At 41.8% G+C, this 21,553-nt stretch overlaps 1 protein-coding gene and 3 gene segments (V, D, J or C); 2 read left to right on the top strand and 2 right to left on the bottom strand.

The window, feature by feature from the left end:
* Positions 1-21,553, top strand: part of LOC102076541 (Ig kappa chain V-V region MOPC 21-like) — an 811,057-nt gene that overhangs the window by 411,342 nt on the left and 378,162 nt on the right.
* Positions 1-21,553, top strand: part of LOC102076925 (Ig kappa-b4 chain C region-like) — a 489,463-nt gene that overhangs the window by 175,037 nt on the left and 292,873 nt on the right.
* Positions 87-1,694, bottom strand: LOC112843395 (uncharacterized). Its single transcript, XM_025902040.1, has 2 exons — positions 701-1,694; positions 87-383 (listed from the first exon to the last, which is right to left on the bottom strand). Exons 1-2 carry the CDS (start codon positions 1,321-1,323, stop codon positions 320-322), a joined length of 687 nt encoding a protein of 228 aa, XP_025757825.1. The 5' UTR covers positions 1,324-1,694; the 3' UTR covers positions 87-319.
* LOC109196595 (Ig kappa chain V region K-25-like) lies at positions 5,691-6,244 on the bottom strand. The segment is given in 2 exon segments: positions 5,691-6,080; positions 6,188-6,244. Coding segments are annotated over 2 exon segments (384 nt in total).

The following is a 21,553-nucleotide window of genomic DNA, read 5'->3' as shown; positions in this document are numbered from 1 at the left end:
AGACTTAAAACTGGGGTCATTTCTCATTTTCGCTTCATCTTGTATGAAGCGACAGAAGAATGAGAATGGAGGAAAATATACATCATGTCTCTGCTTGTATTTAGTCCCCTCTGACATCCACCTGTCTTGAAGATTTGTTGGCAACTTATCAACTATCGGGGCAATGCCACGTGATGTGTCCAAATACACTAGCCCAGGTAAAGAGCCGTCTGATTTGGCTGCATCAATTTCAGAAAGTAGGTCGCCAAGTTCTCTGAGATTCTGGGGGTCTTTGTTTGACACTCTAGGAAAGCGTTCAAGTCTGTCAAGGAGCGACTTCTCAATAGCCTCTGGAGTGCCATAGCATTCTTGTAGCCGTGTCCAAACTCGATGTAGGCCCTCTGCTGGATTGTTGAGATGGACAGAGCGTATACGTTTGGCATGCTTAGACGACTCTTCTCCAAGCCACCGGGTGAGCAAGTCTAACTGTTCGCTAGGCTTTAAGCTTAACCCTTCAATAGCGTTACAGAAAGAAGCTCTCCATGCCCAGTAGTCCTCTGCTCTGTCCGTAAACTTTGTCAGACCATCTGCCACCAGTTCTCTTTTTGCCAGAAACTTAGCGAGATTAGCAAAATCACTGTTCCCGTTGTTGAATTGTGCTGGCTGGAAAGGTGGCGTGTAAGGGGAAAAGCCCATAGGTTGAGGGGTAGTACTTACATACCTTTGGCCACATTTTTCTTGGGTATCAGCAGCTGGTGTCAGATGGCTGCCGATCTCATCTTTGATGTCCTGTTGATTTACCTGTGGGACGTGTTGAGGTGAAGTGGCTGGATCAGGGATTGGACTGATGTTACACTGTTTTATGGGTGTAAAGTGTTTAGGGTCCGGCAAGTCTTCTCTGCGATGCTCTGGTGAAGAATATCCAAGATAACTCTGCAGTCTGTATGACTGGGTTGAAGCTGGAAGCTGGCGTAGAGCGTGAGAGTTCAGTGCTGGTTGTGAGTTCTCTTGACTTTGTCGTGATTCCCCATATTGTTTTTCTGACACACGAGATGACCACATTTCCCCGCTTACCTCCTCTGCTATTGCTGCTTCAAATACATTGGCTTCAGCAAGCGCAGCTTCTGCTTCCTTTTCTTCTTTTAGTGCTTCTAATGTAGCACTTAACTCTGCTTGCCTCATTTTCACCTCAATCTCCCGTCGTGTAAACTCTGCTCTGGCGCGTGCTGCTTCGGCCTTTGCCCGTGCTTCGACTGCTGCTTTGGCGAATGAGCTGCGGGATCTGGATGTTGATCCAGAGCAGGTGGACCGGATCTCCAGCTGCTCCTCCTCTGCTGACAGCATAGTCACGTCTGGGTCAGATGTCTGGGAGAATGTGCCTCCTGAAGTAGCCGTTTCACCAAGTCTTTTTACTATTCTGCCCTCGCACTTAACTAGGCAGACAGACAACCATCATCCCATGTAGAAAAACCACACCGTTGTTCCTTTCTGGTGGATTTATTTGATTGGATGCATAGCATGGCTTTGTTGAAATACATGAATGGATGAATGGTAAAACTGTAAACAAACACAAAATATCACGTGTGAGCTGACATAAGCAAACATTCTTACAATTGGAAGATGCTATGACCTGTTACTATGCAAAGCAAAGCAGAACGAAACAAGCTAACAAGCTAACGTTAGCGGTTAGCTAGCGCTAATTAGCGTCTAGGCTAATGACTAATAAACAGTGTTGGGACTAACGCGTTATTAAGTAACGCGTTACAGTAACTACGTTATTATTGTGGTAACGAGCACGGTAACTAGTTATTATGCCAAAACCAGGAACGCGTTACTCGTTACTGGGATTCAGATAGGCTCGTTACTCGTTACTTCGTGTGGCGGATATCGCGGAGCTTCCACAGATTCAATAACATTAGCAAGTGGTGGAGGCCAGCAGGTGGATGAAGGAAAAGGGAGGCAAGAGGAGAGACCCGAAGCGGCCGCCGGTCCGCGTGTCAGGTGAACTGAACTTCAGGTAAGAAGTTATGACCTGCAGTCTATCGGAGTCAGATATAAACCAAGTTTAGGTGGAGTTTATTTTCGGTATGCTGACATTTTCGTACTGCGTGCTAGCTAGCATGACGGAGTTTCTATACAGCTGAGTGGGTGCTATGTTACTGATGTTGAACTTTATTTTGTTCATACGGTTAATTATTAGAGTTGCCAACCGTCCCCTAAAAAACAGAATCGTATGGTATTCAGAGAAAATATTACGCGTTTCGTACTGAGGTGAAAAGGAACACAGTTTGTCCCGGACTTCAGCTACAATGAAAAAGACACAAAGCTGAAGCTGCACAGCTGCCTCTTCTTCTCTCATTCTCTCCTCTCGTTTCTACTTCAATCATGAAACTGATCAATGATCAGCTGATCGGCTTTTCTCTCTTGTTTATTTATCGCCCACTTTGCGCCAGAAAGAGGAAACCAGCGGATGTCGCGTTAAACAACAGCAGCACGTTTAAGCTGTTGTTAGAATTTATTTAATATTAATTTCTAGTATCAGCTGATGTTTGCTGGAGCCACAGCTGTAAAGCTGCTGGTCATGATATCAGTTTGGTTATCTGGTGAGAGGGAAACATGCAGATGAAACCAGGAGATGTCCTTACTGAATCATCAGAGCTGAACAGGTGATGGAGAAACAGGTTTACCTTTTAGGTGACATGAATGAGTTGAAGGGAAGTTATGAACTGTTTCTGAGAGACAAATAACACCAGCATCCTTTTCTATAGCTGACAGCTGGTAACTGTGCAGGGGCGGGTCTAGCAAAGTGTTGCCAGGGGGCCAGGTAGGGCATTAACAGGGAAAAGGGGGGGACAAGGAAATACTTTTCTTTATTATTCTCATTTAAAATGTCTCGCTTTTAAAAAAATAATTATCTGAGTCTTACAACAAACAATTGATAGATTGATACATATATACCATCAGAACAGTGTACATCACTGTCACAACAGTGTTTGTTTTCATTCAAAGGCTTTATGATTTTTCCTATAATGGTGGCCGGTCTCTAGTCAAAATGCCCGGGACGATTTTTTTGTCCCAGTCCAGCTCTGTGTGCAGCTCATCTGCAGTCTGGTGTTACCTACATCTTCCTATTCAGAAGGCAGAATTTCCAAGTTCTGAGTACAATCAAAAGCACCACGACTGCAGTTTTTGTGTTGGATGTAAAAAGCAGGCTAGAATCATGGCGGCGGTCAACGATGGTCCAGGCGTGGGATTTCTCTCGTGGAAATGTGCACATTATTTTTTCCTTTCTGTTGGTAGGTGGCACAGTGCACTTGTGGCAAGTAAGCAAGCTAGAAGACTGGCAAACTTGCTGGGTATCCAGTTACGGAAGCAACACATTAACAAGAGAATTCTGAGTAAAACCAAAGTTACTTTCCCTAGTAACTAGTTACTTTGAAAGTAACGAGTAACTTGAAGTAACTGAGTTACTTTTTTAGAGAAGTAACTAGTAATGTAACTAAGTTACTAATTTAAAGTAACTTACCCAACACTGCTAATAAAGCACATTATTGAGTGAATTTACTCTGTCAAAATATCACAAACAACTCACAGCAGTTAGTGCTAAACATTCACTGGTAAAATACAACATTACTGCCAACTTACAGACTGTGCTGGCTTAAGAGGCAGCATAGGCAGGCACAGGAGTAGCAAACCGTCCTTCTCCCGTTAGACAGGAAGTAAAGAGAAGTAGCACTTCCGGTAGGATGACAAAATAAAATGAACAGTGTACCAGAAACAAATAAAGATTGCATGAACTTATATAACACTACATAACATGAGAGGCGACTCTTAAGGAGCCAGAACATACTGCACTGATCACTGCTCCTTACACTGTACTCGCAAATATATTTATATATTTTTTGTTTCTGTATATAACTTGTGCATATCCTTTTTGTGTAGATACTTATGTTACCTCTTAAACCTAGTTTATCTTCATTTATCTTATCCAAAGTATGTGAATCTTTTTTTGAATACAAAAACCTATAAGCTGCCAACGGAGAGGTGCCAAACTGTATTTCATTGTTCTGGTAACAGTGACGATAAAGATCTATCTTATCTTAAACCTTTAAGAGTCTGAGAGCCTGAAAGTGGGAAAATAAAATGACAGAATATAAAAACTTGACTGGAAGAGTTTATGAGATCAGAAGTGAATACAGTTTATTCAAACTTTTAGTTTTTATCACTTTGCTTCAGTTAATTTTATCTCTAAATGTTTATACATTGCATTTAGCTCATATTTAAATTATGATGTTAAAATGGGAAAAACAGACAACGTCCTGGTAATTAATTACTTTTGTATTTGTTTTTAATTCCTTAAATGGTTTTGCTCTGCCTTCTCTCTGAGCTACTTTACCCCCACACTCCTATCCAGAAACATATTATTAATATATATTTTTAATCCTGTAGTGTCCTGTCAGCTTTTGCAATCTGAATTATGATCTGAATGCACTGGTGTGCCAAATCATTTTGCCATTCCAAAATCAGCTCTTTAAATTCTCTATAGGCTCCTTGTTTTCTTTTGTCTATGTATTTATTCATTTCTTTTAGTGTTAATTTTGTCATTTTGTGTCTTTGTCACAAAATGTAGACAATAATGAGGGTGGGAAGGTGCAAAAATGCCCCCTAGCAGTCAGAGGCAGACAAAGATGGCCAGCCGGAGCCAAAAGCAGGAGAAGGAGGAAGGCCCCAGATGGGGCGCCCAGAACCAAAGGGTGAGAGTCTCAGAGAACCAGAGGCAACAGGCATTGGCCTGGCACGAGGCAAGAACAGGGCCCTAGATGCCCAAGGACCATCTGGCAAGAGGAAGATTTTTAGAGTTTCCAGAAGAGGAATGAGAGGCAGAGTCTTCAGCTCAGAGAAGATCAGCTTCCAATTTGAAGTCATGAATCAGAATCACCCACAAAAAATGCGTTTATTCGTACTCAGTACAGTTATGATGTATTCATTGTATACTCTGATTACATTGTATAAAGAGTGAAATGCATGTTTATTACTGCTTCTATTAATAGTGTTGTTATGAGTGGTTATGATTGTGTTTAAGGTAAATCTGGAGGAAATCCATCAGTCTCTGCAGCAGTCAGTTCAGCTCTTATTCAGTCTGAGGTAAAATAATATTAAAATGTGTAAACACATCTGTGCTGAGATAACTCTGAACTCTAAACTTATTTGTTTTCTATCATGTAGGAACGTCTGTGAGCAGTAATGTGGATTTTCTGTAGCTCCTTATTTATTCATGTTGGTTTAAACTTTAAGACTTAAATTACAAACTGATCAAAACATTTCACTTTGATAAGGACAAATCATGTTGAATAACTGAACATAATTTATTGGAGCACAGAGTTTGAGTAAAAAACATTTCACAGTTATGCTCCAATAAAGCAATTTAGCAAAGTGGAGTCTAAACAATGATGGGAAATAGGAAACGAAGGTTGGATTCAAATGTTTGCTAAAACATATTTGATATTTACATTTCTACAGCAGCTACTTAATAAATATTTAATTTATCTACTGTTTATGTACTGTTTTCTGTGTGCTTGGAGTATTTGGTGGTCTCTTAATTTGTAGCAATACACTCAGTGTATATACTGTTTGTGTGTGTGTGTGTGTGTGTGTGTGTGTGTGTGTGTCCTCAGTGAACTGTATCAGTCTCTGCAGTATCTTCCAGCTGCAGCAGTCAGTTCAGTTTCTGTTCAGTCTGACTGAGGGAGGTTTTTGTACGACTGTTTTTCACTGTGTGAACACATGCTGACTGTTAGGATAGTGCCAACTCTGACAGTAATAAACTGCTGCATCTTCAGCCTGGACTCCACTGATGGTCAGAGTGAAGTCAGAGTTCGATCCACTGCCTGTAAAACGAGCTGGAATCCCTGATTGTCGATTGCTAGCAACATAAATGAGCAGTTTAGGAACTCCTCCATCTTTCTGCTGGTACCAGGCTAAGTAGTGATATGGGCTGCTATAATAAACATCCTGACTGGTCCTACACTTGATGCTCACAGATCCTCCCACAGCAGAGCTCACTGCTCCAGGCTGAGTCACTGTGATCTGTCCTCTGGACTCTGAGGATACAGAGACAAAAACATAAAGCAGCTTCATGGTTTTGTGGGCTTCATTTCAGAGGGACAGATGTTGATAGAGGAGAGGAGTTTGATTCTCTGGACTTTACCTGTGAAGCAGCAGCAGAGGAGAGTCCAGATGAGGACGCAGATCAAAGTCATGTTTTTGATGAGGAGGATTTCTGTGGCTTCTGTTGTGATGAAGGACAGCTGTCAGTCATCCAGTGTTCAACTCTCAGGACTATAAACTCTCCCAGAGCACTGGAGCATGGTGCTGCTGATGCAAAGTGGCTCTCTATGGAAATGATCTCACTCCAACAGGGACTTGGATCCATCTGATGATGCTGTTTATCTTTGAATTAATAATTTCATGATAATAATGAGAAATACATCAAAATACTTTTTGTGGAGCATAATTAAGGTTTAAATCTGACCTGATTTTAGAGGAGAAATGCTCCTTTAGATCTCACAATAATTTCATTTGAAATGAATAAATATTAGACTTGTATTCAAGACGGCCTAAACCAAGACCAAGACAAGAGCAAGACCAGAGGGTATCGAGAACAAGACCAAGACCAAGACAAAGTCGAGACGAGACCAAGACCGAGACCAAGACCAAGTCGAGACAAAAAAGTCTTTAAACTGCAGCCAGATGCTGCTTCGTTTACGGGTGTCAGGCATATTTATGTGTTTTTGCGATGCACTCACACAGCCCTCCTCACCGCTGTCTACTGTCTCACTCACTTACTGAGAGGACAGACGCACGCTCCACCTGACTGTCGCATCTCTCACCCTCTCTGTTTTTCACACAATGATATTATCCTATATCCTCGCATGTGATTGGTCACAATATGGAGGGATTGAAGCATAGTTGAGCAGCGAAAGGAAATTAATTGAGGAGCCGGCTCTCGCTCAATGGGAATCGACTCTTCTGATTCACTGCAAAGCACTCTCTAAGCACGGCTCTTAGAGCTGATGCTTTTGCGCATGACACATTATTGAACGTTACGTTGTGTGTCGTGGATACTGTTGACTCCAAATTTGCCTCATATTAAATTAAGTCATTTTGGAAAATATTTGCACAGTTTCTTGTTTCTTCTTTTTATTTTTATAAAATTGTTTAAGTAAGTTGATAGGTTTGTAGCATAAACCTATTCGCTGGAACGCTCAGGACAATTTGCTACACAGCAAAAACAAGACACAAGTAGGCAAAGTTCTTTGTGTTACTCATGCATGAGGGAGACCTGCCTGGAGCCAAGTGTCGTTCCACCCACTTGACCTCCGTCAGACTCTCAGCCAGGTTCCCCATAGCACTCCTTTTATTGTGGTTACTTGAATATGCATAGGGTCATTAACATATAACATCTTATATAGGTATACATGTGGACAAAGAATACCCTGTGTGTGTGTGTGTGTGTGTGTGTGTGTGTGTGTGTGTGTGTGGAATGTGACTCCCCAAAGCTGGTGCCAGGAGTCTAGCGCTCCATCTAAACAAAAGGCTCTTAGACTCAAACAGATATACGTGTGTTTGCTATACCATATATCAGCAAGAGAAGATACGACCTCTTCTAGGAGGTGTGTGATCTATGCCAGAACACTCTGAAGAGGAGTGAACGCACTCCCCTCTTCATGCTACACAGAGTTGTTACAGACCTCCTAGGATGAGACATTCTTTCAATCTACAAATGATTATATACTTCTAAGCATATATGAGTAAATATTTCTAAGCATAAATGACAATAATAAAATCTAAACCCATCATAAGTGCATTTGACTCATTTATGAAGCTAAATTATGTATTTTTAATGCTGATTTTATAATCTCATATAAATGCCTAATTTATCTCATAGTTATGCAATTTACTATCATTATTTATATTCTGCCTTCAGACTAAAATCTTTTTGAGCGTTTTGTTTCACTGAAACTCAAATTTTTAAAACTATTTTTTAGAATTTTATCTTCAAAAACAGTTCATAGATGGTACATTTTTGTTTCCACGTTTTAACCTTTTGCTAAAGTATCTGCAAATATTTTGTGATCATTTTATTTAATCATTTACTATAATCTTTATAGTAATTTAAAATTACTATACTGCCATATGGTTACCATTTAACCATACTCTAAAAGCATGCTAACTGAGTTGGGTTCAGTTTATGAGATGTAATGTGTCATTAGGTTATTTTTATTGTTCCCAAATACAGCAAAAATGAGTTTGCTTTTTCAGTTCAAATGCTAAATTGTTTAAATTTAGAGTTTTGATAAAATGCTGACTAATTTAATTTTCTGATTATTTAATTCTAATTATAAAACTAAAAAATAGTTCACAGATTACACACGAGCACATCAGAAGTCAAAAAACGCTTTAATATTTTCATCTTTGGTACTGAAACTCGTCTGTTGCCATGGTTCAGCAATGAACCCTGTCTGTTACCATGGTAACCAAGCTCAGAGAGGGAAGTGAAGCAACTGGAGAGCAGTTTCACCCAAACTCCCAGTTTCTCTAACATCTATTCTCTCTCTCTCTCTGCAGTGGGTCGAGTCCCCCCCTCCCTGACCGTGCTGGCGCCCTCTAGTGAGGAGCTGCAGCAGGGGAAGGCTACAGTCATGTGTGTGGCCAACAAGAGCTTCCCCTCAGACTGGAGGCTGTCCTGGAAGGTGGATGGAAGAAGCAGCAGTGGAGAGGAGAGCAGGAGCCCCGGGGCGCTGCAGAATGACGGCCACTACAGCTGGAGCAGCACCCTGAGGCTCCCTGCAGACCAGTGGGAGAAGGTGGGCTCTGTGACCTGTGAGGCCACCCAGGGCTCCCACACTCCACTCTCAGAGACTCTGATGACAGACCAGTGCTCATTTTTACTGTATCCCTACACATCAGAGTGTAAACCTAAAAAAAAAGGGGAAACACAAAACAAAAGAAAAGGCAATAAATCTAACAATGCTGCGATTGCTGAAATTCCCCAACTCTCTGTGAATGGTACTCATGGCCATTAATCAGTGGGCCTTGATTAGTGGTTGTTGATCAATGGTCATGCAAATTTGCATAATTATGATGAAGGTGACCTCCCAGCCCATTGTTCCTTCACTGGGCTGGTTTCAGTCATTATGCAAATGTACTGTTTATAAGACTGGGGAAACCTGCAGTCAGCTGAGACTGAAGAAGTCACTTGGATGAGTGACGAAACGTTTCTCCCACTGAAAACGCTACGTCCACAGGAACAGAATCAACTTTTGGAGAAAAATTAATAAATAAACTCACATCCATCAGCTGCTCCCTACTAGAACTACTTTCAAAGATTTTTGTAGATTCATTATTTTCCATTTGTGATTTTCTTTAATGAATACTTCATATTTCAAGAGTTAAAACCTTGAAAATAATTGAATGTTTGATCCGTTTGAAAAGGGCTCAAGGTTTTTAAGCGATTTTCTTAAAAAAAAAAAGCAGAAAATAAAAGCAGGATGAATTAGGCATTAGTCTTTTCAGTTTGGGAACATTGTTTCTAGCTTTCATAATCCAAAGATAAAATATTTAAATGATTGCTTTTACTCATTGCTCGAATCGATATTCTCTGATTTGAAGATAATTAATTTTAGCAATAAATATTTATTTGGCCATAAAGAACTGATGATATTAACAGTTATAAAATGTTATTAGAACATATAAACCTATTTTTAAAATTATGAAAAATATTTTATAAACATAAATAATGTGTGTTTCTGAGCAGCTGTCAGTTCAGATTTTCTTTTTCTAAGTTTTCTCTCCAGCTGTGAGAGGTTTTTGTACATGGGGGTTTTTGTACATGGGAAGCTGTAACACTGATGACAGTAATAAACTCCTGCATCTTCAGCCTGAACTCTGCTGATAGTCAGAGTGAAGTCAGTCCCAGATCCACTTCCACTGAAATGATCAGAAACTCCAGACTGACGGTTTGTAGCAGAATAAATTAAGAGTTTGGGAGATTCTCCGTCCTTTTGAAGATACCAGTGGAGGCATGTGCTGACACTTGAACTGGCTTTACATCTGACAGAGACAGTCTGTCCTGGAACAACAGACTGAGATCCAGGAGACTGAGTCAGGACTTGTTCTCCTGATGAACCTGAAAACATAAAAAAGTTATTGAGATGATCAACATCCAAACATTAGAGGATCGTTTCTCTAACATGGAGAACAGATGGAAGAAGGTCAGTGCTGCTGGTTTCAGAGTTCCTCCATCATAGCAGAACATCATTGTGGTGAACCTGGCTGCATGCTGAAGCAAAGTTTTCACAGAGAGTCTCACCCTGAACAAGGAGCCCCAGGGTGGCCAGCAGTAGAGTCAGTGACATCATCATTGTGCTGCTGGTGTGTGAGTGGCTCTGAAAGGCCTGGACAGCCACTGATCAACACTGGCCTCTTAACAGCTGTGAGCAGAGAGGCAGGACACATATGCAAACACACAGAGTCAGTCAGCTGCAGCTGTCCTGAGCTTACAAAGTTTCCCTCAGTGAGCACTGAAAAATAATGAACAAATTTACAAATGAAGCAAGTTTTTCCAAAACTGTAGTGATTTATTTGTTTGACCTTCATTAGAAATATAACCTACTCTGGTTAGTTTACACAACATCTGCTGATCGTTGAGATTCCATTGGTTTCGAGCCAAGTTTCCCCAATTAATCGGTTCTGGTCGCCTTGGCAGGGCGACCACCCTCCTCCTTTCACAGCCGGGCTTGCGACCGTCCTTGCTCAAACACGACCTGAGCAAGCTCGAAGTTTTCCAAATGCGTTGCCTTAGATGCGTTCTCGGCGTTTCCCTTCGCGACCATCATTCGAATGACACCATCCTCACCAGCTGCGGCAGCCAACCGACGATCGGCGACCTAATCCAGCGCCGCCGACTCCGTTGGTTTGGCCACATTTGTCGAATGGACCCGAGCCGCTACCCCCATGGCCTACTCTGGTTGACCCGCCCCACCGATTGGAGGGTGCATCAAAATGCACCAAAGAAGACATGGATGAAACAAATCCAGGATGATTTGAAGGCCCTTCGACTTGACCTCAAGCAGGCAAGAACCATCGCTGCCCACCTCTCAATTTTAAATACACGTAGACATTGAGGGCTAGCAGGAGGGGCTACACGCTTACCTGCTGCTCTGGCAGGTAGCTCCATGCCCTCCTGGGTTTTAAATGCACCTTAGAACACACATACATCAACACTACATATGAGCAGGTGGAGGGAGGTTTGGAGTCTTCCTACACCCCCGTTCTCTGCGGCCTGCTGGAGCGGGGGGGCTAGGAGGAGGAGTTGGCCGTCTGACTGGGGTCTGGAATGTGGGGCCTCCCTGCTGCTGCGGAGTCGGGGCGGTCTGCTTCTCCCCACCGCAGGGAAAAGGGTAACACCACCTGGGTCTGGGCGCAGTTTCCCCCTCCAGGGGCAAAGGTACCTAGACCCGGGGCTTAGAGTACGCTTGGGGAGAGTGATTGTGTGTACAGTGTCTCTCTATGTCTGTCTCCACGTTGGGTGAGTGTTGAGAGCATGAGGGTGGGAATAGATGTTTGTATCTGTGTGTGCCTGTTTGTCTGTGTCTATATGTCAGGTTGGGTATCAGACCCCACCTCTCTGGGGACATCTCAGGTCCTCCAAGGTTTGGAGGCCCATCTCCCCCCACCACTTCCCCTGCCGGTGGCAGATGCCCTCAGACATCGGTGCATTGGTGGTTCTTTGTGTCCGGGGGTGGGCGCCCGGGTACCCACCGGCTCACTCCTTGGCGGCTGCTTATCGGGGCATGGAGCCTGGGGCTCGCTCGGGCCACTTCAGGGATGGGGTGCCCTCGGCCTCTCGGCCCGGGGCTCGGTCACTCAGGCACAGCTGGCTGCCGGCGGAGCTCACGGGCACGTCACTGCAACCCCCCTGGCTTCTGCTCCGCGGCTGCTGAGTGACCCCTCATCTGGGACTCTCCTCAGCTCTTTCTGGGATAGTGGCGCGGCTGCCCCTCTGTTGGTCTTCCTTGGTCTCTTGTGTTCTGGGGGCCTCTGGATGTCTGGAGTTTTGATCTCCTCCATACCTGCTTCATGCCCTGGAGGTCGGGGCAGTGGCCCCCCACACCCTCTAGCAGATCATTACATGAAGGAACCTTTTAAAAACAAGCGCGTCCATGCTCACAGGTGTACACACGGGTGATCACACACACAAACTACACCCTTTTTGGCTCCTACCTCAAAGCACACTGTGCGCTGTCGATCTCACGTGCTGCACCATAATGTTTAATATTTAGTATTTACTGTCATATTCCCATAGATCATTGTGATCTTGTTTATTACTCTCGTCTTCTTCTGCTTGCTTTCTTTTTTCTTTCTCAACAGGTGATCCAGGTGATCGATATGTATTTTTTGTCTGCTTATTCTGTTGGTTTTTGTTTTTTGCCCTTTTTCCCCGTCCCTCTTCTCAGGTTTTTTTTTTTTTTTTTTTCTTTCCCTCTTTCTTTCTCCCCTTTCTTTCCACCAGTCAAGTCTGTCCCGTATTCAGCAAGTGAAAATAAAATAAACAATAAAAGGTGAATCAGATGGACCATTACGGCAAGGCTGGGATGGTCCATTTGGTAAAGTAAATCCGTTGGGCATCTTTCTTCACCTTTAGACAATAATTCTGATGGCAAAAGAACCAAACGGGACAGGTTAATAAAAAAAAAAAAAAAAAAAAAAAAAAAAGAACCATCGCCTTAGATCGAAAAGCATGGAAGATAATCGTTGGTCAAGCAAGAGAACCTGCGGCACCTACAGCAGCGTACTGGTTGCGTGGCAGACCACCGCCGCTGGTCGCCCGCTAAGGACAAGAAGAAGAAGAAGACACAACATCTGTCTAAACAACACATTAGTCCCATTGAACATGGCTATTTTTATGCCACACATGAGGGGCAGAGTTTCACTGTGTGTGTATTGCAAATGTACTTCTTGCATGTATCTGGTGCATTTATATTGGGTCCACACACTTCACAGCGCTTCTTTTTGTTGCTGGCCACAATCTATGTGAAAAGATAAGGATCATTTTTCTAGAGTCAAGCCTGCTGAAGACAGATCAAACTCAAAGGGGGAATTGTGTGAACTTATGAGCTTATCAACACAAATTTGGAAGCCTAAAGAAAACATCACATGAGACTAATTCTGACTTCAACAGAGTGACAGGAATTCTTGTTGATGGGTGCTGCTTGGCTTGAAATGCTACTGATTTAGCATCAGTGTGTGAGCTAATGATAGTGAAGCTGTTTATGAAATGTGTGCCTGAGTTCTTCTGTGGCTGATCTAAATGAACAGAAGGTGTCCTCTTTGCAGAAGGCAGATGAGTTCACACTAATGCACTAAGTGACTTTATTCATCCTGAACTCTGCTCTGATTGGCTGAAAGCTGCTAACATGCAGGCTAAAGGCCTCACTTTCAAACGTTTGTTGTCTGAACATGAAGACGGAAAAAAACCATAAAAACTCTGGTGTCATAAGAGCTGAATGTAAAACTGGATATATTTTAATTTAAAGTGATTCGATTTCTGGAATGAAATAATTTATTTTTCCTTTTAAAATTGGATTTATGGCCTCTTTATGGAAATGATCTGACTAATTACAGCAACTTGAAATTTGTTAGTTTCACACAGGTTAATATGTAATGTACGGTTAATCCGAAAATGTCACCAAGTGTAACAATGTTTTCCGCCTTTTCTAAATAACAGCTGTCATTTCAAAAAATAAAATCAAGTGATAAGAAAAAGAAATGACACTCACTCTCAGTTCTAATTCCTGACATATCAGGACATTAAGAAAAAACGAAAAGATTCTTCACCTTGTTAGAAAATTAGTTAAATAGAATCCCAGATGAACGACACCACAACATATTAAACCATATCACCCTTTATTCAACTAGAAGTAAGATAAAATGCTCCCATATTTGAAAACAGCACTCATAATCAATCAATAGTCTGTGATAACTTGAAGTAATCACTTCCATTATGACTTCATCATTTCTGATATCATTTTAGAGGAATTTTGGCCCACTGCTCTTTACAGCATTGCCTCAATTCATTGAGGTTTGCAGGCATTCATTTGTGCAAAGCTGTCATCACAGCATTTCAGCTGGACTGAGATCTGGTCGTTGTCTGTGCTATTGTAACACCTTGATGTTGTTTTCTTTTTCAGTCATTCTTTTCTAGATTTGCTGTTGTGTTTGGGATCATTGTCCTATTTTGTGGCCCAATTTCAGCCAAACTTTAAACAAATGTGCTCCCAGACTCTACTCTCAGGAGAGACCAGTGTCCACACTCCTGAAGAGGCATGCTGGGATTCTGACACTGCTCACACACTACCAGTGCTCAGTGTGATGAGTTACAAAGCTCTCATTCATGTATATTTTGCCACCTTAGTATTCATAGTCACAGTGTCTTTGCTCACGTCATAGTTGTGCTTGTTAGTGTTGTCACTGCCCATAGTATTATCAATATTGGCTCTCCCCTTGTATATATTCCCTGCCTGTGCACTAGTGTTAGTTTATGACTTATTGTTTCACTCTCACCTGTAAATAACTTGCACTTGTAGACAAGCATTGTGCATATATATTCACGTTCCTGTAATTAAACTCTTTTTCGCGTATCTCAAGTGTCAGTGTTGAAACTGTCTTTTTTAAACATTACGTTTTCTGACGGCTTGCACTGTGATACGGTAGTAGAAATGTGTCTGTACCAGGGTCAGTAATTACACTACAGTTACAATTATGTTGTTACTTGTGTTCAGGCTTTTGAGTTTTATACGTGTCGGCTGGAAAAAAAGAAAAAAATCAAATAGGCATGATTTCTTTCTTCCTGTGCATTTCTGCAACAACCAGCTGATTTTCAAGATCACCTTTAGCTGGAACAATAAAGTCATACAGTTATTAAAAAATCCTCATTTCCTCCAGTCCGCATGGACTGAACCCCAAACCTCCCTGAGTGCACCTGCAGAAGTCTGAGTGTGAATGTTACACAAAGCACAGTGTGAAGAAGTGCGTTTTGGACTTTAAGTAGAAAGTGCTTTCAGTGGTCAGCTTGAGTAGAAAGGAGCTATATGAGTACAGAAGATTACCTATTTAAAGGACACATGAACTGGTTTACGCCCAAAACCAGGCGTGAAAAAAAAATCCAACCTGAACTGAAATTAAAATAAATACATAACAATTTATTCTGTGCTATTTTGCACTATGAATCAGTGAGTGACAGGTGACTTGCTGCTCCAGTCAGTGATGGAATTCACATTCGTATATACGCAGCTAATCAGTTGACAGTCCATGACAAAGTCCTTATGTGCTGCCGCCGATGTGGTGGTGGCTGATGTGGACTAAAGACACGCTAATGACAACCTGTACAACAACTGGAGATGTGAGAAGGACAGACAGGAAAATTAAGATAAAGTTTAAGTTCTCAGTCAGATTTCAGCTTAACTAAGGTCACTTATTTACAATTTGCAAAAAGTAATGGCGTTAGTAACTAGTAAACTGAATAATTACTATTTCTATAGTTACAATGCTGTTACTAACAAGAACACGCGGTTGTTTATGCTTATTGTTAATTGTTGTTAATATGTTTGCTGTGGATGCAGTAAAAACTGCGTTTTCTAAGGAAAGCGCTCAAAATCACTCTTGTGAGCAAAAACTAAAAAAAACCCCATCCTTTCCTATAGGTGGAAAAATGTACCATGTCGACAAATCGAAAACAATGAGGCGACCGCTGAATGTCACAGTTGCTGCCAAAAAGCCACCAAAGGCAGACTGCAGTGTAGATGGTGATCCACCTCCTGCTGTCAGGCCTGCAGGTATCGGGCTTGTGATGTTCTCCTTTATGTTATAGTGGACAGAAATTATTTTTTGGAGTGGCACAAATAATTTGTGCACCATCTTATTTGATGCATGGCTGCATTTTTAGATAAATAGCTGCATATAACTTTGTTGTTTGAAAACTTGTGCTCAGAGTCTAACTCAATTACTTTTTTTGAAGTAACTAGTAATACATAATTAATTACTTTTTCAAAGTAACTTGCCCAACATTGGTCATTATATACTGTATTTTACAGAAAAAGAGTTAGTGACTCTCTCCCAGACCACAGTCGGACAGTCTCACCCAGTGCACAGCCGAAGCTTCACACAAACTCATACTCATAATACAAGTCAGAGATTTATTTTACAAAAAAAATGTAAAGTGTGTTTTCAAAATTGGAATTCAAGGCTACGTCTACACTAATCCGGATAAATTTGAAAATGGTGTTTTTGTCCAAAAACGCTCCACGACCACACTATTGTTTTCAATCATTTCTGAAAGTTGTTCATCCACACTGAAAACGCATATGTTCCTGTACTGCGCATGCGTGGAATGAAAGACGATTCGACCTGCATCATTTCCGTCTGCCATTTGTTTACATTCAGGCTCTTTGAAACTGTTACCGGCATGGCCCGTTAAGGGTGAATTTTGATGTATTCCGGGCGGTGAAGAGATGTGCGGGACTGCCCCGTTGTTGTGGGTGTGTGTGGAGCAAGGGAGAGAGAAAAAGGGGAAAAATAACGAGTAGCCATGGAAGAGACAGAAAGAAAAGTATTAAAAGGAATATAATAACTCCCACGGCAGCCAGAGTTGTGTCGGCGATGTGAGTAAACTGTTACAGCCCATTGTACATGGTGTTCGCGCCTTGGAGGAAAATAAAGTTCCTGTGAAGCAGTTTTCCTGCGCCTCCTTCTGTCTTTTTACTAGCAGAGTTGACCTGTACAGTAAGCTAGTTACCGGCTACAAGCCAGTCACGGAACCCGAAGTAACAGCCAGAGGTCTCCTTACTACGGACCTGGCGAGGTAACAAAACGTTGCACCAAAATGTCGAGGAAAAGGACCCAGTTTTTTAAATGGACTGACAATGAGGTGGATTTGTTGCTGCGAGTAACACAAGAGTACAAAGTTGCTGAACAACAGCTCTGAGGAAACATTCTGTCTTCTGGAGCATGTACAAACTGATATTAATCAGGGCTGACAAAATTGAGAGCAAACAAAATAACTGCTGTACAATGCCTTCCGCCATCTTACTTGAATTGGTTACATGACTAAATCACATGACTAAAATGCATCATCGTTTTCGAAAGCCTCCATTTTCGCAGTCCACACTGTGATGCGAAAACACCGTTTTCAAATTCATTTACTTTGGAGACCTTTTTTAAAAACCTCAGTTTTCCTTGACCAAAAACGCCGTCTCAGTGTGGATAGAAGGCTGAAACAGAGAGGAAAAGGTGCGTTTTTAAATGAAAACGTATTAGTGTGGACATGGCCCAAATTACTTTTGCTTCCAATAGTGTTAACATACTACACAGGTCATGAACAAGATTTCAAACTCACTCAACTGCTGCTGATGATACTCGTCAGGAGGCTCACTGATTAACAGAGTGACTAAGCTTCAGTCAACGCTGGATCGTTGAGTGACACCGTCAGTTCATGAGAAAAGAAAAATATGGTCAAATGATAAGTTTTCACAATTTATTATCAAGGGTTAGAATTTCAAATGAGTTTTACATGGTGCCATGGACCTCCATCTCTCTGGCTCAGAGACAAAGTCTCTTTGCTCACTCAGAAGACACAGATGACCAAAGAGCACCACACCCAGGCAGCAAACACTTTTATTGCTGGTCACAGAAACAGATTGTTAACTTGATTGGTAGAATGAGTTGAGGGTGGCCTGATTTCGGTTCGCACTTCTTCTGTTCTTCAAGTTGAGGCACACAACGATGTGTGCTGCTGGTAAAGTTTCTGGGCTGCCTTTCCTCATAACATCTAGTCCTTTTTACTGAATCTGCACCTCTCTGGACATATCCATATATAGAGATTACCCTTTTGTAGGCAACACTCCCATTACCATGACAACCACCTCTTGTCCTCCAGTCAGGCCTGTGGCATTGAAGAGGGGGAAAAGTACCTTGCATAACACCAGATTTATGGCCCAGGCCACATTCCTTAAATTAGCCTTAATTTAAGGAATTAGCCTTAAAGGTAGAAACAGATTCCAACACTTGCTAAGGTGAACCTGTCTTAATCCTCTGTTTTGAGAAAAGTCAACTACTCGTCACGTCGTCTTTTTGCTGGGAAACCTGTGAGGAGAGTGGGGAGTGAGCTGAGCACTATCTGGAAATATTTTACCTGGAATTGCGTATCGCACCACGGATCATGAGGAATTCCCTGCACGGGAGTCAAGGACTTGCCATGTAGGGATCCATGTTACTGGGGAACTGTTTGCACTGAACCATTTGATTGGGTGACACTTTTTAACATGACCTGCGAATAAGGCATGTATGAGGGCAACAAGTCAGTTTTTGCAGGAAACAATGAAACAAGTACACTGTAAGTACAGGGTACTTCTACCATAGTCACTCCAAAGCAAAGTGGCTCTCTATGGAAATGATCACACTGACTCACACAGTGTTTTTTTTTGTTTGTTTGTTTTTATGCTGTTGTTTTGCACAGTATCTTGTGTACATGATTATGAGCATGAAGAATACAAATATGTACTTAATGTGAAATGTATTTTTCTCTGTTATCTTATTTTAAAAAAGTGCTTTAAAAAATAAAATAAAATGTGTTCATTTTATTCTTTTCACACAGTAAACATTCATTCTACAGAGAAGCTTCTGATTCCATTGTTCAGCTCTCTGACAGCACTTCCATTCTGCACATCTCTACATCCTTCCTCTACATCCTGCATTTGTACAGGAGGATGCTCTTCCTTAATGTAGTGATATTATGGAGGACAGTTGTCTTCAGCAAAACATACTGTTTCCCCCGCCGTGATTTCTGATTAAATAAATAATTCACTGCATCTTGTGGAAGAACATACATTTAATTTTCACCAGTGAAAAAGGTGAAACTCTATAAGTAGAGAAAAAATTCAAGACACTTTTCCAACAAAGATGATGTTAGTTGTGTGTCTTTTAGAATATTTAAAACTAGAACTAACTATGTTATTTTAGGTTTCAGTGAACATTTATCATTAGGTTATGTTGATTTTTATTATTTAGTCCAGCTGAGAGACTGTATAACAAATACAAAGATGTCTGTTATTGTCTGTTTCAGTGCAAAGATGAAGTCAGACACACAGAAACTGTGACACACTGGGTTGTTTGACTTGTTGGCCAATCAGACAGGATGGTCAGTGTCAGGGTCGTTACTAAAAAGAGTACAACATAAGCCTGAGGCTACAGTCCCACACACTGATGTAAATCCCTGTCCTAATAAAGACGTACATATGATCTTTCTTTTAATATTAAGATAACACGATTTGTTCCGAGTGATCACTAATGTCATTAAACAGTTCAGTCTTGAGCTGAGTGATCTCTTCCAGGATGACAGGAAGCACTAGAGACCAATGAATGTTTGAATGAGAATAAAAATGATGTGATTCTCGTGCTATTTTTTCTACAGTCACCTGAGCTCAACACAGTTGAACATCTCTGGGAGATTTTGGAGCGATGTGTTAGACAGAGGTCTCCACATGTTTTTGGAGAATGGCCTTGTTGAGTTTAAATTTATAATGTTAATTATAATATAAATTATAATATAAATAATGTTTATATGCTTCAGACTTCAGTGTGAAAGACTAGGTTGCAGGCTGACAGGAAACACATGCTTTTGCAGAAGCATGCTTTTGCAGGCCAAAGTGAAACCAACTAGGCTGTTTGATCGAAACTTAAAGTGTATGTGACGTAGAGCAAGTATATAAATACCTAGGCTTCCGTTTGTGCTTCAGACCTGGGGTTTTGTGTGTGTTCAGGTCTCCATATCCGGATATGTAAAATAAAGATCATTTTTTAAAGTTAAAAGACCACTTTTGAGCCTTGTGTCTTTCTTGGCCCTAAGAATCCAAAGAACCGGAATTTAATACTTGGTGCCAGTGACCCGGATTCTTGTGCGGCTGAGGGGACTAATTTGGACCTTAAGGTACGATCTGATATGAGGTGGACAACAGACCGGTCTAAAAGAGGATAGGTAAGCGCAAGCTGTTCCGTTATTTGAGGTTTTGGATGTTATTTGACTGGAGGCATAACTCACAGACACACGAGACGCGCCATTACTCCAATGAGTGTCCTTTATTATTTTTTCATCCCCCCCACAACAACCCAGCAGAAACATTCCTACCTCTTAACATTTACCTGATACTACATCCCCCCTACTAAATAGGATGTGATGCCGGGATATAACTAAGAAAACAGATTAGACCCGCGTGCTTTAAAGTATACTATTTCCATGTGTTTTATCTGGTAACAACTTGTTTACTGAACTCGTTTGGTTTCAAACCCAGACTACTCAGAATGTCCAAAAATAACCTCTCAAAGTATACAACTCTGAACACTAAGCATAAGTGCACATTTCTGAACTATTTGGTGCAGCTATAAACAACATGTTTAAACAGTGCAACCATTTGCTTTATTTCTCATTGTCTCTATGAGGGATGGGGTAGACTACCCAACCCTCTACCTGAGTGTGGGGATTATTCTGCCCCATTGCTCACTCAGTTCCTAGCCCTATGAGCAAACATAGTCTTTCAGATATGCTGGAGGCCTCCTAGACCTGGGTGGGATTTGGCTCCCAGCTTCAGGAGTCTGCTGGCTGGCCTCCTGCGAGATAGTGTCTGGAACCGACACACTCTGTGCCGCTGGAACAGAGTTCTCAGGTGAAGTCTCTGGTGGATCGACAGAAATCTCCGGTGCACCAGGTGTCCGTGTAAGATGGTAACGGTTTCTTCTCAGCGTACCCTTTGCTGTCTCTACGATGTAGGACCTCGGTGAGCCTGCCATGGACACGACTGTCCCTCTAGTATCCATGTCTGAGACCCACACTTTGTCTCCAGGATTGAGCTGTAGCATATCATGTGCTCTGTGTCTGCGGTTGTAGTTTTGTCTTTGTTTTTGTCTGTACGATTGTTCTATAGCTTTGAGTTTGTCTGTGTTCGTACCCCTTGGATTTAGCTGTGATGGGATGACAGGAACAGTTGTCCTTATCCTCCTACCCATGAGAAGCTCAGTCGGGCTGTAGCCATTTGCCAATGGAGTGGCCCGGTATGCCATAAGGGCGAGATAGGGATCGCCAGACTTTTTAAGAAGACTTTTGATGGTCCTGACTGCCCTCTCGGCCTCCCCGTTGCTCTGAGGGAAGTGGGGACTGGATGTCTCATGGCTAAAACCCCATTCTTGTGCAAATCTTTTGAAGGAATCAGACGAAAACTGAGGTCCATTATCAGAGCGAACCTGCTCTGGTATGCCATGACGTGCAAAGATTGATTTACAGTGCTCGATCACTGCCTCTGATGTTGTAGATGTCAGTTTGGCAACTTCGAAGAATCTGGAAAAGTAATCCACAATGACCAGGTACTGTTTATTCTCTGTCTGGAACAGATCAGTTCCAACCATGGCCCACGGTCTTTGTGGGAACTCTGTAGGTAGCATGGTTTCTTTGTGGTTAGTCCGCTCA

This window comes from Oreochromis niloticus, linkage group LG22, assembly GCF_001858045.2.
Source record: "Oreochromis niloticus isolate F11D_XX linkage group LG22, O_niloticus_UMD_NMBU, whole genome shotgun sequence".
Taxonomy (NCBI): Eukaryota; Metazoa; Chordata; class Actinopteri; order Cichliformes; family Cichlidae; genus Oreochromis; species Oreochromis niloticus.
This window is presented reverse-complemented; position numbering and strand designations above follow the sequence as displayed.